General features: G+C 51.6%; 1 protein-coding gene and 1 long non-coding RNA gene across 4 annotated transcripts; one reads left to right on the top strand and one right to left on the bottom strand.

The window, feature by feature from the left end:
* Nucleotides 1-3804: 3804 nt before the first annotated feature.
* LOC113953403 lies at nucleotides 3805-9896 on the bottom strand. 3 transcript variants are annotated; one of them, XR_003529871.1, is made up of 3 exons: nucleotides 9612-9896; nucleotides 5996-6234; nucleotides 3805-4211 (listed from the first exon to the last, which is right to left on the bottom strand). It is a non-coding gene; the product is annotated as an uncharacterized LOC113953403 (long non-coding RNA). The 3 variants fall into 3 exon arrangements; XR_003529870.1 differs by lacking the exon at nucleotides 9612-9896 and adding an exon at nucleotides 6589-6697 and having other exon boundaries at nucleotides 5996-6266; XR_003529869.1 differs by lacking the exon at nucleotides 9612-9896 and adding an exon at nucleotides 6589-6697.
* Nucleotides 5118-8801, top strand: B9D1 (B9 domain containing 1). Its single transcript, XM_027656504.1, has 7 exons — nucleotides 5118-5208; nucleotides 5810-5878; nucleotides 5967-6078; nucleotides 6145-6241; nucleotides 6698-6760; nucleotides 7591-7658; nucleotides 7796-8801. Exons 1-7 carry the CDS (start codon nucleotides 5131-5133, stop codon nucleotides 7939-7941), a joined length of 633 nt encoding a protein of 210 aa, XP_027512305.1. The 5' UTR covers nucleotides 5118-5130; the 3' UTR covers nucleotides 7942-8801.
* Nucleotides 9897-14275: the final 4379 nt, after the last annotated feature.

The raw sequence follows: 14275 nt of genomic DNA, 5'->3' as shown, positions 1-14275 counted from the left end.
CAGACTCTGCCCCACCACTCTCCATTCCAGCAAACCCACAGCCCGCAGGGATGGGCGCCGAGTCCATCTGGGCTCGCTCGGAGCCGCCTCAAGGAGTGGGGATCAAACAGGGATTAAAAACCACCACAGCGAGGAAGGGACAGAGGAAACCATCACAAAGAGCCTTCACAGGGGCTCTGCTTCAAGGGTAAATCTCGATCTGAAATTCTCTTTGTTGTGCTGGGGAGAAAAAAAAAAAAGCCTTAAAAATCACCAACAACCAAACGTGACTCCAAATTAGCCCCAACCCTTAATCTGTCTGTGCTGTGATATCAGACAGGTTGCATGAATGCTAATAAGCATTTGATATTTGTACAAGCTTTCTTAGGATAAATAATTAAATTGACTTTATCCATTAAACTTCCCCCTTTTAAGCTTTCAATGCTGTGGCTGTGTTTTAACGGCTGAGGCCACTCATCTTCCAGACAGGGGCACTTAATTAGGAATTTTAGCAAAGCCTGACAGAGCCACAGCGTGGGCTGAGGGGAAATCTTTGTCACTCCTTGGTTTTTAAGCAGCTCAACATGTCTCTGTGCTGGAACCCCGCCGTGCCCCTGGAATAACTCCAGCTCACGCCAGGTGGGTGCTCTGTCCTCTTCCAGCAAAATGGTGTTGCCTTAGGAAGCTCTGCCTCTCTCACGATGGGTTTTAGCCTTTTCCATGGGGTCAGCTCCACTGGGAGGCTGGGAGGGTGCAGAGGGTTTTCTCTGGAATGAGGGATATGCAGTGGCACTGATGCACTCCATGGGTTTTGGCACCACTTGATGATCCCTGTAGGTCACTTCTGACTCGAGATATTCTGATTCTATTCCATGATGCCCTGGTTTGACACTGATGCACACAGAGATGTCACCAGGAGGGTTTCATCCCCACCTTAGGCTGTCCCTCATGCCAGGACTTGTGTGACTCACTTGTACATCAGGGTTGGGTTGTTCTTTCCAGCTGTGGCCACTGGACTATCCAGTGAGGAAATAAATCTGTTAATGATGAAAGGGAGAAAATGCTAACAGCTCTCATTTTGTCACACCACAGGGAAGAAACCAGATTAATTATTTGAATATTTGATTGAAATCCCCTGGAGCAGCTTACTGTTGATTCCACTTTTCCCCACACAGAGGCATAAGCTGCCCGTGGAGACGTCCCCAAGGTTTGTCAGATGCACAGAGAACAGCTCTCCCACCTGAGTTATCCCTAAAAAATGCAGTCACCACCAGAGTGGGCAGCTGATAAACAGGATGACTTCATGCCCTTTCCCCTCTTTTCCCCAGAGCTTGGTTATTCCTCATGCTCTTATCAAATCCAGTGACCCTGCTGGGAAACAGCTCCTCTTCCCCTTTCCTGCCTACTTGTCAATTTATTCCAACTGGCTCAGACCAAGCTACTAATTAATTTTGCTCATTAACCAAAATAAAAATCTCACCAATGATAACAAGTTCCAGTCAAATTAATTCTTTGTGGAAGACCAGGCACTTCGCACGGCAGCGACATCTCCCGTACCCAGCAGGGCCCTGCCTGGCACAGGGCTGGACATGGGGATCAGAGCTGGACCATCCCTGGAAGTGCTCAAGGCCAGGTTGGACAGGGCTTAGAGCAACCTGGTCTGGTGGAAGGTGTCCCTGCCCATGGCAGGGGGTGAAATGAGAGGCGCTTTAAGTCCCTTCCAACCCAAACCACTCCATGATTTAGACACGTAACACACCTGTCTTCACCCAGGTACCTTCCCACCTAACTAAACCTCCAGGTGGATGTATTCAGCAAGAATTAGAGCAGGAATATCCCCTTCCTTCCACGCCATTTGATCTGAGCAGCAAGAGGGAAAAGCTCCGAGTGCAGGAGCAAAAGGCAGGGAAGCTCCCTGCAGACTCCTCTCAGGGAGAAGGCACAGGCAGGGATGAGTCAACGTTGTGCAAACAGTCTAAAAATAAAACCGGTTTATTGCAGATAAATGATGCCATAAAATGTATTTCACTGGCCATTTAGCAGGTGTTGATCATAAATATTTGGGATTAAAAATAAACTTCTGTTTGCCGTGCCACTGTATTGTTGTTTGTGTCTCTCCCACCTTCCCCGAGCTCCTGTTGGCAGCGATGGATCAGCCCCGAGGCTGCTGTAATCAGAGTTGAACAGGTAAGGGAGACAAAGTACCTGCTTCCTGCTACCTTCCAGCAGCACTGGATGTCCATCCACTCCCTTTCCCAGGCAGCAGCACAGGGATCTGCTGCTGCTGCTGCAGTTACACTGCAGGAGTCCAGAGCCAGGGTGATGGGCACAGCAGGAGATCCAGCCCCCAGGTATCCCTGTCCCAGCTACCTGGCAGCTTTTCCCAGGAGAAGGGGAGCCCGCCGTTGCTCTCTCATTCCGCAGGGCTCAATTCCCACTCACATAAGCGTGGAGGCAATCCCTGGGGAATTGAGGGCACGCAGACACTCCAAGAGTTCTCTGGGAGCCAATGGACCCAGAGCCAGGCAGCCTGTTCAGCTCATGGTACAGAGCTTGATTCAGAAGCTCTCAGTGATAGAGCTCCAAGCAGTTTGGATTTTTCCAACCCCTGGCTCTTTCTGGGAGTGAAGAAAACATAAATCCCTCAGCTTCTGACATGCCTTTGGCGGGGGAGTCAGTGCTAAAGGGACACCAGGAATGGTTCTTCTGGAGCTGGGATCCAACCCGGGCACAGCACCTGCGAGAGATGACAAGTCAGTGATCACCAGGCACACTGGTCCTTCCTCCCTGTGAGGCTTCCCGTTAATCTCATCACAAATCACAGGATCAGGACAAGTCCAGGAGAGGAGGTGAATGTTTTAGGTGGCCAAGAGAAGCAGCAGCCTCGTTAAATAACACCCGTGGACTCGCCATGATCCACAGGCTTTCATTGTGCTTGGAAACAAAACTCTCTGATGGATCACTGATTAAGTTTTCCAGCAGGATAAAAACACTTCCTTGCTTGGGATTTCGTTCTGCTCACAAAGATTAAAAGTGCAGCCAATTAGAACAAGGCTGGCGTGCAAGGGAGGAAAAACTAAAAGGTCTTGTTATGGCTGGTAGGGGACAGAGCCCTTCCAGAGGCAGGTACAGATGACTCACGGCTGCTGAAAAAGCCTCCTGCTGTCTCTCTGTCGTGGGGAAGGTCTCCCAGTGCTGATAGAATTCCTCCAGCACCTGTATATCACTTGCCAGGCAACAAAAAAATTCCTTAAATTGGCTCTTAGCAAGCTCCAAGGTAGCTGGTAGCCAAGTGCAGTGTTAATTAAACAGCCTCACTAACTGCTCCAGACAGCTGCTCCAAAACTGCTTTATTTCCCCCCCCTGATAATTTTCAGTTCAAATGAATTATTTTCTCTGAAGCATTTCTGAAGGGCAGGGGAGAAAGGATAAAATTTCAGGCATTCCCTCCCATCCCTCCTTCTTTTCTCTCCCATTCTTCTCTTGGCCAAATTTGTTTGGCCTGAAAAATCGAGTTGAGACAGATACTGACAGAGAATACATTTAATGGAACATGGAAGGTATTTTTCAGCATGAAATGTAATGGTAGTTTACTTTCAGTCGAATATAGAATCCCAGAGTGGTTTGGATTGGAAAGGACCTTAAAAACCATCTCATTCACCCACTGCCATGGGCAGGGCCATCAGTATTTATCCACACCAGCCCTTTCAGCAGAAAAGGGTGTCTTGGTGCCTTTCCTTAGGGAAAGGCTGCAATGAACAGCCCATGGTGTGGCACCGCAGGGAGCCAAAGCAGCACAACCACCTCCACCAGTATGCCAAAGGGAGGGAAAAAGGAGACAGTGGACGAGGACAAGGACTGAGGCCATAAATCTCTGCTTAGCCCATCCGTGAAAGGGCTCTGACTGGCTACAGCAGGAAACCCAAACAGGCGCCGAGTCAGGGCTTCCTTCTTTCCTCCCGTCCTTCCCCAGAGGGTCTGGCAGCAACCAAATGCCCCACAAATTCCTCACAGCGAGGGGAACGTGGTGTGGGATGGAGAAAGGAGGAGAAGGGATGAACTGCAGCAGATGGTGGCCGGGCTGGTGAGTCTCCGTGGCGCTGACGTGCGTGTGGGCAGCAAAGCTTCCTGGCAGGAGCAGTGGCACGACCACGGTCCCAAAGGGCCAGCATTGTCACATCACCAAGCCAACACCGCCATGTCACCAGCCCAGCACTGTCACGTTGTGGTCCCTGCAGGGAAAAAAGAAGTTCTGGGCAGCAGATTTTGGCAGTTCCAGCTCTGCAAAGTCTCGGCGCATTCGTCCACCTTGTTTACACACTAAACTCACCTCCGTCCTTTTAATTAGTGTGTTCTCATTAAACCAACCCCATCCCGTTTCCTCCCCTTCCCTCCCGCAGCGTGGCAGCCGCGTTCAGACCCCAGAATTACAGAGGCGTTTATCCTTATATCCATAAGGAATAATCACCATGCTGTGGACACTAACAGCCCCACTGGCCTCCCCCTCTCCTCATCAGCTTGGCTCATAGGGTGACCCTCCGGAGACCACAAAATTCATCACTATTCCCACTTTTCCTCCCTGGAAACACCTCGTGGCTCTGGCCCTCGCCCAGGAGCCAGAGCTGCTTCGGCTCGGCCAGCAGCATCATCTAGTGGCCATGGCCTCGACACCACGGAATCATGGAATACCCTGAGCTGGAAGGAACCCACAAGGATCATCGAGTCCAATCCTGGCCCTGCACAGGATATCCCAAAATCCCACCATGACCCTGAGAGCATTGTCCAAGCACTCCTTGGAGTCTGACAGGCTTGGGACCAGCTGCTGGGAAGGCTGGCACTGATACAGACATTGATATTGAATAAAAAATATCAACAGACGTTGATATTAAATAAAAAATAACGCCAGGAATTCTAAATGTTGGGGCGGTGCGAGGATAAAGGGGGAGTGGGCGGCAGGGCGGCCAAGGGATGAGGGGCTGCGGGCCGGCCGTGCTGAGGGCAGCGGGGCTGTCCGGAGTGACACAGGGCTGTCCCGGGGGTGGTCAGGCCGCGTTTTGGGGCGGTTTTGGGGCGGTTTCGGGGAGCGGGAGCCCCGCGAAGCGAAGCGGGGCGCGGGGGAAGCGTGTCCGCCGCGCCGCCCCGTCCGTCCCCATGGCAACGGGCGCGGCCGCCATGGCGGCGCCCAGCGTGTTCCTGCTGGCCGTGAGCGGGGAGATCGAGAGCGGGCAGGTGGGTGACACACCAGGGACACCCCTGGGATGCGGGACAGGGCCCCGGCACCGGCAGCGCGGACCCAGGTCCTCGGTCCCGTGTCCGCCCGGCGGGATGAGACTCTGCCCCTGGACCCTGCTCGGCTTCAGCCGCCTCCCCAACCCAGCCGAACCCACTCTGGTTATAACACCCCCTAACTCAGCTCAGTCTCAGCCGTTCCTAACTCAGCTCAACCTCAGCCCGTCTAAGTCTGCCCGGCCTCAGCCCCCCCAAACCCAGCCAGTCCTAAGTCCCCCTGACCAGCCCGGCCTCGGCCCCTGAACCCATCCCAGTCTCAACCCCCCCTGACCGAGCCTGTCCTCAGCCCCCTGAACCCAGCCCAGCCTCAGCACCCCCCTAAACCAGCCCAGTCTCAGCCCCTCTGAGCCTGCCTGGCCTCAGCCCCTTGACCCATCCCAGTCTCAGCTCCCCCAAACCAGGTCTGTCCTCAGCCCCTCCTAACCCTGCCTGGTCTCAGCCCCCCCAAGCCCTGGCTGCCCTCAGCTCTGCCCTCAGCACTGTTCCTTGGGCAGACCCTCACCCCAGAAATTCCCACTGACATTCCCCCTCTCTCCCACAGTTCCCTGGATTTGACGACCTCTACTGCAAGTTCTGCTTCGTCTACGGCCAGGACTGGGTTCCCACCGCGGTACAGCCCCACTGTGCCCCCCAGACTCCCATCCTGGGGGCTGCCAGGCCCCCCTCAGCCCCCAGCTGACTCCACCTTCCCCCCGCAGGGTCTGGAGGAGGGAATCTCCCAGATCACCTCCAAGAGCGACGTCTCGCCCACCACGCTCGTGTGGAACTTCCCCATCGACATCACCTTCAAGAGCACCAACCCTTTTGGCTGTGAGTGCTGGGGGGGGATTTCCAGCCCCCAGACCAGTCCCCCTCTCACACCCCCTTTCCTTGCAGGGCCACAGATTGTGCTGAGTGTTTACGGGCCTGACTTCTTTGGACACGACGTGGTCAGAGGTTATGGAGCTGTTCACGTGCCCTTCACACCTGGAAGGTGAGTGACAACCTGTCTTTCAGGACTGAAACAGATTTTTGTCCCAGTTACTCTGTTATTTCAGAAGCAAAAATGCTCCCGTGTCTCCTCGTCACACCTTGTCCTTATGGTGCAAAGGGCTTGGATTTTTTAGAAGCCCCTGATCATCAAATAATTTTTGTTAGTCCTGTGAATAGCTGTAAAGCCAAAACTGGCCTGTAAAAAGCCCAGATATGAAGCACAGTAAATTGCCTCTCCCCATCACTCTCAGCACTCAGTAAGCTTTCATTCCCACCTCTGGAAATGGAGGAATGTACACTGTTCCTATGCAAACAAACCCTTCCTTCTTGGAAGGAAAGGTATCCCACCTCGAGATGTTCAGTGTTCTGATGTGTCTGAAATTCTGGTGCCTTTATAAATATAAAACCCCTTGCTGTTTGCTGCATTTCTGAAGTTCTCTGGGTCTCTTTGCTTCAGGCACAGAAGAACCATTGCTATGTTTGTTCCAGAGTCCACATCAAGGCTGCAGCAGTTTACAAGGTAATAATTAATGACTTTATGTTTTTAAAGCCCTTCTTGCCCTCAGTCACAAAGGCATGTCCAGCAAATCACTGGTGCAGACGTGAATATTCTGTACCATAACCAGGTAGTTTTGTGGTTTGTAGGTAAAATCACATTTTTAGCTGTCTTAAGTATTTTGAAAAGCTTTCTGAAAACACGTTAACTACCTGTTTACTGTACTGAACTTACTACCTAAATCTTTTTAGGGTATTCTTTTGAAGCACAGCTCCATTAAGAGCAGCCTGGAAAACAACATGGAAAAACAATTCCCATTCTACCTTTTCTCCCATCTGGAATGCATTTGCTGTAACCTTTATCTTGTTCACACACACATCCTTCCAAGAGCAGTCTGTACACAGCAACTGAGGGTATTGAGGTTTTTCCCTTGCACAATATTGTCAGGATTCAGCTGATTTCTTCTCGTTCTGATTCCCCTTTTGTAGGCCCTACACTAATTTGTCTATTTTTCTATGTATTCAAAGTGTCCAAGCCTCTCTGGTTCTCTGGGTGATCAAGAGTGAATCAGTTCCAACAATTCCTTTGCCACAGGAGGATTCTGTTTATCCCAGAAATAACCTGGATTCACCATCATGTGCATGAAATTAGTTTTGGGTTTGGTGTTTTTTTTCCTTAGAGAGACAAAATTTAACTTTGATCAAAGTAGATAATAAAGTGAATCAAGCTTCCAAACTCTACTGCAAACCAAAGCTGGGAGTCTAATCAACCCCTCTGTGTGTTTTTGGCATGCATGGAATGAACTGGATCAATCTCAACAACCCAGTTTGTTATTTTCTGTGTTCTTCTCCAAGTTGGCTCACAGGGAGACGCCCGGAGTTTACTGACCCCAAAGTTGTGGCACAGGGAGAGGGACGAGAAGGTGAGTCCTGGCTTAAGCTTGGCTGCCCATCTTGGGGTGGGAAAAGCAGCTGAGAACGATCCTCCTTGGATATCTGAGCTCAACAGCCATTGAAAAGCCTCCTTTGACTGGATTTATTCCCGTCATCTCTCTTGCAGTGACGAGGGTGAGATCCCAAGGCTTTGTGACCATTTCCTTCAACATCATGACCAAGGACCTGAAGAAGTTGGGCTACGACGTGACCCCCAGTGAGCTGCAGAGCCCCTCCCTGGGGCCTGGGGCACAAGGGCTCCACAAGTACTGAACTGTGCCAGGAGGTGCTCAAAAGGCTCACAGAGAAGTTGAGCAATTGTGGCTTTTTAGGGAAAGGGGGAGCTGGTTAAACTGAGGGAATTATTCCAAAAGAAACACAAGCCCGTGAGGCTTTGGAATAACTACCAGGTACAGTCCTTTCAGTAAGTTACAGGTTGAAGTATTATGTAAATTAATGCCATCAGATTATATTTGGCATTTTTAGGAGCAGTATCAGACTGTCTCACAGTCTGGGACAAAATGTTTTTATAACAGCCTTTTGTACACTTTTTATATAATAATGAAATGGAAAGTTCACGGTTGCAGCAGTTTTCCCGTGGTTAAAAAAATCAAGATGCAATCAACAGCAAACCCTGTTCTTTTTAGCAATTTTGGGGGTTTTTTGTGGTACAAATGGGGAACTGAAATTATTACACCTTCCAAAAACAGTCCAGTGAAATGCACCCCCCTCTGAGCATTTCTTTTAGGCTGAATAAACCCAATTGTATAAATATATTTATTTGTCTTTCTGCTGCTTGGGGCTTTTGTTTGTGCCCTAAATCATCCAGGCTCTGCTCTTACAGGCACAGGAGAGAAAGAAGTGCATGTAACAATGGAATGACTAATTGCTTAGTCATCTTCAGATTGAATTTTGGGCATGTAACCTCTTGTGTTTGACTGCAAATCCCAGGAGGTGCCTGGGAGAGTGAGGATACCACCCTGGAAGTGAACTACCAAGGCCTCAAACTGTAGAAACACAAGTAATAACACACAGTGAGGAACCACAAAGCCTCCAGGACAAAGAATCCAGGCAGAGATTGTTCTTATTTCATGCTGAGCAGCGAGATTGAATAAATAGCATTTCTGAAAACATCATGTGATCACTGTGGGAGCATTAGCACCTTTGATAGGATGTATAAATGCTTTTCCAAATGTGGTTAAGGATGATTTTTCATCTCTTACATTTTTCCTGTCTTGCTTTTGTTGACTCCACAGTTCCAGTAAAGCTCCTCCACCAGTTGTTTTGACAGTTCGTGTAACTGAGTCATGTTGGAATCCAAATTAATAAATATTTCCTCCTGGCTCAGAGGAGGCAAAAGGAATTTTGTTTCCTTTCCAGAAGTATTTGGGAAGCAGTTCTCTACAGTAGCAGGATAAATATCTGTGTTTGGAACACTCCAGAGGCAAACACTGATCCTACTACTGCTGAAACATCCATTTTCTCTTGAGCACAGTTACCTGCCCCCATTCCAGCTGGAGCAAAACTGCCCCACAGAGTTCCCAGGCACAAGGAACCTGTTAAACCCCGGTGCCCACAAGGACACACCGAATTTATTCACACACAGCTCTGCATTCCTGGTGCTACAACCCCCTGAATTCCTCCTGTTGGACGTTTAACCCCACCCAGACCAACCAGACCCACCTCAGCTTCCCCCTTCCCAGCCAAGCTGCCAGCACCCTTGGAAAAGTTAAAGCAGTGAAAAGCAAAGATCTAAAAAAGCAAAAATCCTAAACTCCAGAAGCCAGGATTTGAGGCACTGTAAGATGCTTAGGATGCTCTACAAGCAGATCCCACACTGCCACCTGCATTATTAGGGGGGTTTTTTGCTTATTTTCTCTGGGTTTAGTTGGATTTTGGGGGGGTTTTGACACATCTTGAGCACATCTAAGACCCTCACCCACCTTTCCCGAGGTTTGTGTTCAGCCTGTGAGTGCTCAGCTCCGACACAGCTCAGCCCTCACCCCAGGGCACGGTGGGGGGATGTTTTCAGCCAGCCCTTCCCGAGTCCAGCGCCATTCCTTTGTTCCCAGAGGCCGCTGTTGATATTCCCTCTCTGGGAAGCTCTCCCTGCTGGAAGCCTTTGGTCCTCGGGTGTGGCAGAGCATTTTACCCTGGGGAGAATCTCTGCTGCTTCCTGTAGCAAGGAAGGGATTAATGGCTCTTAAATGTTCCTCGCAGTTAAAGGTTGGAAGAACCCAGTAAAACTCAGGCTTGCTGCAGCAGAGGCTTGCAGTGATTTCCTCTCCCCCATCTCCAGGCAGCTGTAGCACCCTGCTTGTTTCCTGGTTAATCATTCTCCCTTCTATTCAAACCTGGACTGGAATTCCCAGCCCCGGGTGGCACAGAGGGCGGCTCGAGGCTCTCAGCTGCGCAGGAGCTCCTGTTTTGTTACTCTGAAATCTCTCCCAAGCACTGAAATTGGCCATTATCCTCCTAATTCGAGATGGGCAGGAAAAAACCCTTCACTGACAACGTGTGTCATGACACAGGAGGGGCTTCAGCCATCCCAAAGGAGAGAGGGACCCTCTGGAAGCAAAGGAAGGCTGGGAGATATTTGGGGACTGTGCAGCAGCTCCCTTTGCTCTCCTGGCCTGGAGAAGCTCTGGACCGTCCTCACTCCATGGGGGTTTTCCTGCTCTCATCCTGGGAGGGAAACAGCCAAGGACACAGATCAAACAGCAGCTTGGAGACCAAACCTTCCAGAAAAAGGAAAATCATTGGGATAGTCCTTAGGAACTGTTATTTACAGCCTTTTCTACCGAAAGTAGGAATAGCAGCATCAGCTCCTGCCCTCTCGTGGCAGTTCCCAACCTTTAGGAAGGTGTCGGAGGAGGTTAATAACAATCGGCTGAGAGGCTGAATGAAGGACGCCCACGTTTTTCCTGCTCTCCATGGAAATTAGTGCAGCGGTGCCCGCTGCCCTGGCACTGCCCCTTGTCCCAAGAGCACCGGGCAAACCCCTCCCGGCGCCACAGGGAACGGGACTGAGCCGGGAATGGGAGCATCCCTGAGCGCCGGAGAGCCCGGCTCTGCCCCCGGGGCAGCCAGGCTGCTTTACACCAGCAGCACTGCTGGGAATTATCTCCGTCTGAAAATGAGCTGGATTAGAGCCGACAGCGACTGCTCCCCAGCAGCAGCGCCGGGTCAGGAGCAGGAGCCTCCTGTGAAACACTCCAAAAAAAAAAAAAAAAAAGAGAAAAATAAAACAGAGAAGCACAGAGCAGCCGGATTTGAAGGAAATTGAAGTTGCAGCTCCAGCTCTACCCAGGGTTGTGGCATTTCAGCCCCAGGATGAGCCATTCATGGCAAGGTCACTGGAGCATCGTGCCAGGACCCGATGTTGGAGATAGAGGAGGATAAATCCAGGTCTGTGGGGTCTCAGGAGGACAGAACAGGTGGGGGGTCCTGGACATCAGGACCCACCAGCACCAGGGAGAACCAGCAGGAACCCCCACCCTGGGCCTGTTCCTTTGGCCTGGCAGTGCCAGATGGCACCGAGCAGCAGCTGGATGGGCAGGTGGTTCTGCAGAGCCCACACAGGACATGTCCAGGGACATCCCTGGGACACTCTGAGGATCTGAGCCCCCCCTGAGGGCCCCCCACTCATGCACCACCACCCAGCCCAGCTGGAGATCTGAGGCCCAGGCACGCCAGCAGCCAACAACATCCCTTTGGAATGTCTTCCAGGCCATGCAACCCCCCAGCAGCAGCACAGCAAAGAGCTGGGCAAAAGCCACCACCCAGTGCACACCCCACAAGGGATTTCAGCCCCTTTCCCTTTCTCATGAGGGGGACGATCCCAGGGTTTTGTTCCACCAGCTGAGGAGTCTTCTGGGAGTCAAACCTGGGTGACACCAAACCCCAAGGGCTGAGACACTCGTGGGTGTTTGCAAATCAGGAACAACCTCCATGTTTGGAGCACAGGAAGAAAAAGAACCCCCAAACCAGAGCTCCCACCCCCCTGCAGAGCACCCACCACCCTCCACTGCAGCATAACCAGGGCTGGGGAGCACAGGACAGCAGGTGGGGAGGGCATGAGACAACACTTTTCCAGTGCCTGGCCACCTTCAGGACACAAATCCCTTAGGAACCATCCTTTGGGCATGGAAACCAGGCCTGAGCCCCCAGGAGGGAGGGTAAAACACAACCTGCTTTCCCAGCAGGATGGGAGGGATTCAGCCTCGTCCTTCAGAGGGAAGAGCAGTAGACACACGTAACTGCTGCAAGGCTTCTATTTTTATACCTCTATTCAGGCCAGGATATTTAAGGACCCAAATTCACCTCAGAGAATATCACTACATTTAGAGCCAGACTTGCTAATGAAGATATTAAAAAAGGGAAAAAAAATAAAAAAACAACCAAACAAAAAATCACCACCATGACCCAACACAACCCCAGGCAGCCCAGGGGCTCTGAGGGCTCCGTGTGTGCTGCTGCACCGAGGCAGAACTGGCCCCCTGGAGCTCGGATAAACCACCAAAATTCATTCCCAAGCAAAAAGAAAGCCCTTTAGAAAGAACATGGCCCCCACTACTGCCTGATCTTGACAGGTTCCAGGACAGGAAGGGGACAAGGAAGGCATCTAATGATTTTCCACCTTTGGCATTCCTGGAGGTGGCTCAGCCACAGCACTGTGGGGAATTCCATGGGGGTTAGCGGGTGGATGGGTGGGACAACTCCATGCTGAGTCAGCATCCTGTGCAGGATCTTTGCCTCCATCTGCTCCAGCAGCCAGGCATGTTCTCCTCCAGCCCCTGACCAAGCCAGCTCCGGGTGCTGATCCCAGGGCAGCCGGCAGAGCGAGCGGGTTCACCACGGGGTTATCACTCAGCTCATCAGCACCCCTGAAATCCTGTGTCTCTGCTCCAGCAACAGTTCCCCGGGCTGGATGGAGCTCTGATCCAATCTCCAGCAGCTCCAGTGGTTAAACAGGGCTGAAACCCACGATGCCATTCCTGCCTGGGAGGATCTCTAAGCAATCAAGGTGCAAAGCTGGCAGCTCCCATGTCCCAGAGAGGTTTCCTGTCAGGCAGCAGCAGGCAGGGAGCTGGGAAGACAAACTCCACCTTCATTACAGCTTTATTCGGGCGATTTGAGACGTCATTGATTTTCCTTCACCTGAGAACAGGAATATATTTGCTGAACAAGTGCTGGGAACAGGTCAGGCAGCACGTCCAGGCTGTGGAAGTGAGTGCAGGCTGATTATGGAATGCTCTGGACAAGGGCCTAAAATGACAGGACAGGGGGGAATGGCTTCACACTGCCAGAGGGCAGGGTTAGATGCGATATTGGGAAGAAATCCTTCCCTGGGAGGGTGGGGAGGCCCTGGCACAGGATGCCCAGAGAAGCTGTGGCTGCTCCTGGATCCCTGTAAGTGTCCAAGGCCAGGTTGGACAGGGCTTGGAGCAACCTGGGCCAGTGGAAGGTGTCCCTGCCCATGGAATTTTTCCTAATCACTCAGGGAGATAGTTACCAAACACACAAAGGTCCCACAACTCCACCCAGGTCTGGTACAGCCCTGGGCTCCCCCCTGCAAAGCCAGAGGATGTGCTGTGCCCCCCCAAGGCTCCCCACACTCCCCCATCCATGATTTATTATTTCACCCTCTGCAAAGCACTGGGCTGGGTTACTCTGGGAGGATTCCAACTCCCTATTGATCACTGGACTGCTGTTAATTAACTGCCCTCATGAGAACCGGCACCAAGGGGAACCTCCCACTCCTTGAAACCTCGAGTCTTCCACAATTACAGGGTACAATCGACCGACAGCAAAACAGAGACGGGGCTGCTACTGCCAGGTACAACAGTGGCTCTTCACCATTGCCAGTCCTGAGCTCCCAAACAGACACCTGTCCTTAGGAAATCCATATTCACTCACGTCCCAACTCACAAATAGGGAGGAGACGACCTGGGAGGCAGATGACAGGTAACCAGGAAAAGGTGGAAGTTTTGAACGTGAGGGGCTGCATCAATCACGGTGGTTCCCCGAAATGCAGACTGCAGGGAGCTCTGCAGGGGTCTTGCCAAAGCCAGAGCACGAGCTGGTCTGAGGCCTTTTCCCACAGTTCATGAAAAAGAGCAGAAGGGGCAGAGCTGCACAACCTGGGCCAGCACAAACAAGGGGCAACATAAACGTTCTCAGCACAAACACTTTGGCAACAGCAGCGCGGAGGAGGAGCCTGGAGATAACACCTTATCCACAGTCCTCGTCCTCCTCTGCACAGCAGCAAATCCACTTCCCTGCACAGGAGAGCAGGAAGAAACGTGGGATGGGGGGGAGCAGCTCGCCCAAGGTCAGCAGAAACCTCCCCCACAGCCACCACATCTCCTCTCACCACGGGATTTATCAGCTCAGGATCCCTTGGTAACCCCTCAGCTCTGCCGGCATCCAACTCCTTCAGAAGAGGTTAGAGTGTCACCATGTTTCCACTTTGATCCCTTCCTGTGTTTTCCCTGTAGAGAGCAGCTTCAGTTTAAAATGTGCAATTCCAGTAGTAGAATCATAACATCCCAGAATGGTTTGGGTTGGAAGGGACCTTAAAAGCCCATCCAGTTCCCACCCCCTG

This window comes from Corapipo altera, unplaced genomic scaffold (assembly GCF_003945725.1).
Source record: "Corapipo altera isolate COAL_440 unplaced genomic scaffold, ASM394572v1 104, whole genome shotgun sequence".
In the NCBI taxonomy this organism is placed as follows: domain Eukaryota; kingdom Metazoa; phylum Chordata; class Aves; order Passeriformes; family Pipridae; genus Corapipo; species Corapipo altera.
Note: the sequence above shows the minus strand (reverse complement) of the source record. Positions and strands in the feature narration are given on the sequence as shown.

Excerpts from the sequence above, each read along its gene's own strand:
- B9D1 (XM_027656504.1), top strand. The coding sequence starts at position 5,131 with ATGGCAACGGGCGCGGCCGCCATGGCGGCGCCCAGCGTGTTCCTGCTG. Across the intron at positions 5,209-5,809 it reads GGGAGATCGAGAGCGGGCAG|TTCCCTGGATTTGACGACCT; the intron begins GTGGGTGACACA and ends TCTCTCCCACAG. Across the intron at positions 6,079-6,144 it reads GAGCACCAACCCTTTTGGCT|GGCCACAGATTGTGCTGAGT; the intron begins GTGAGTGCTGGG and ends CTTTCCTTGCAG.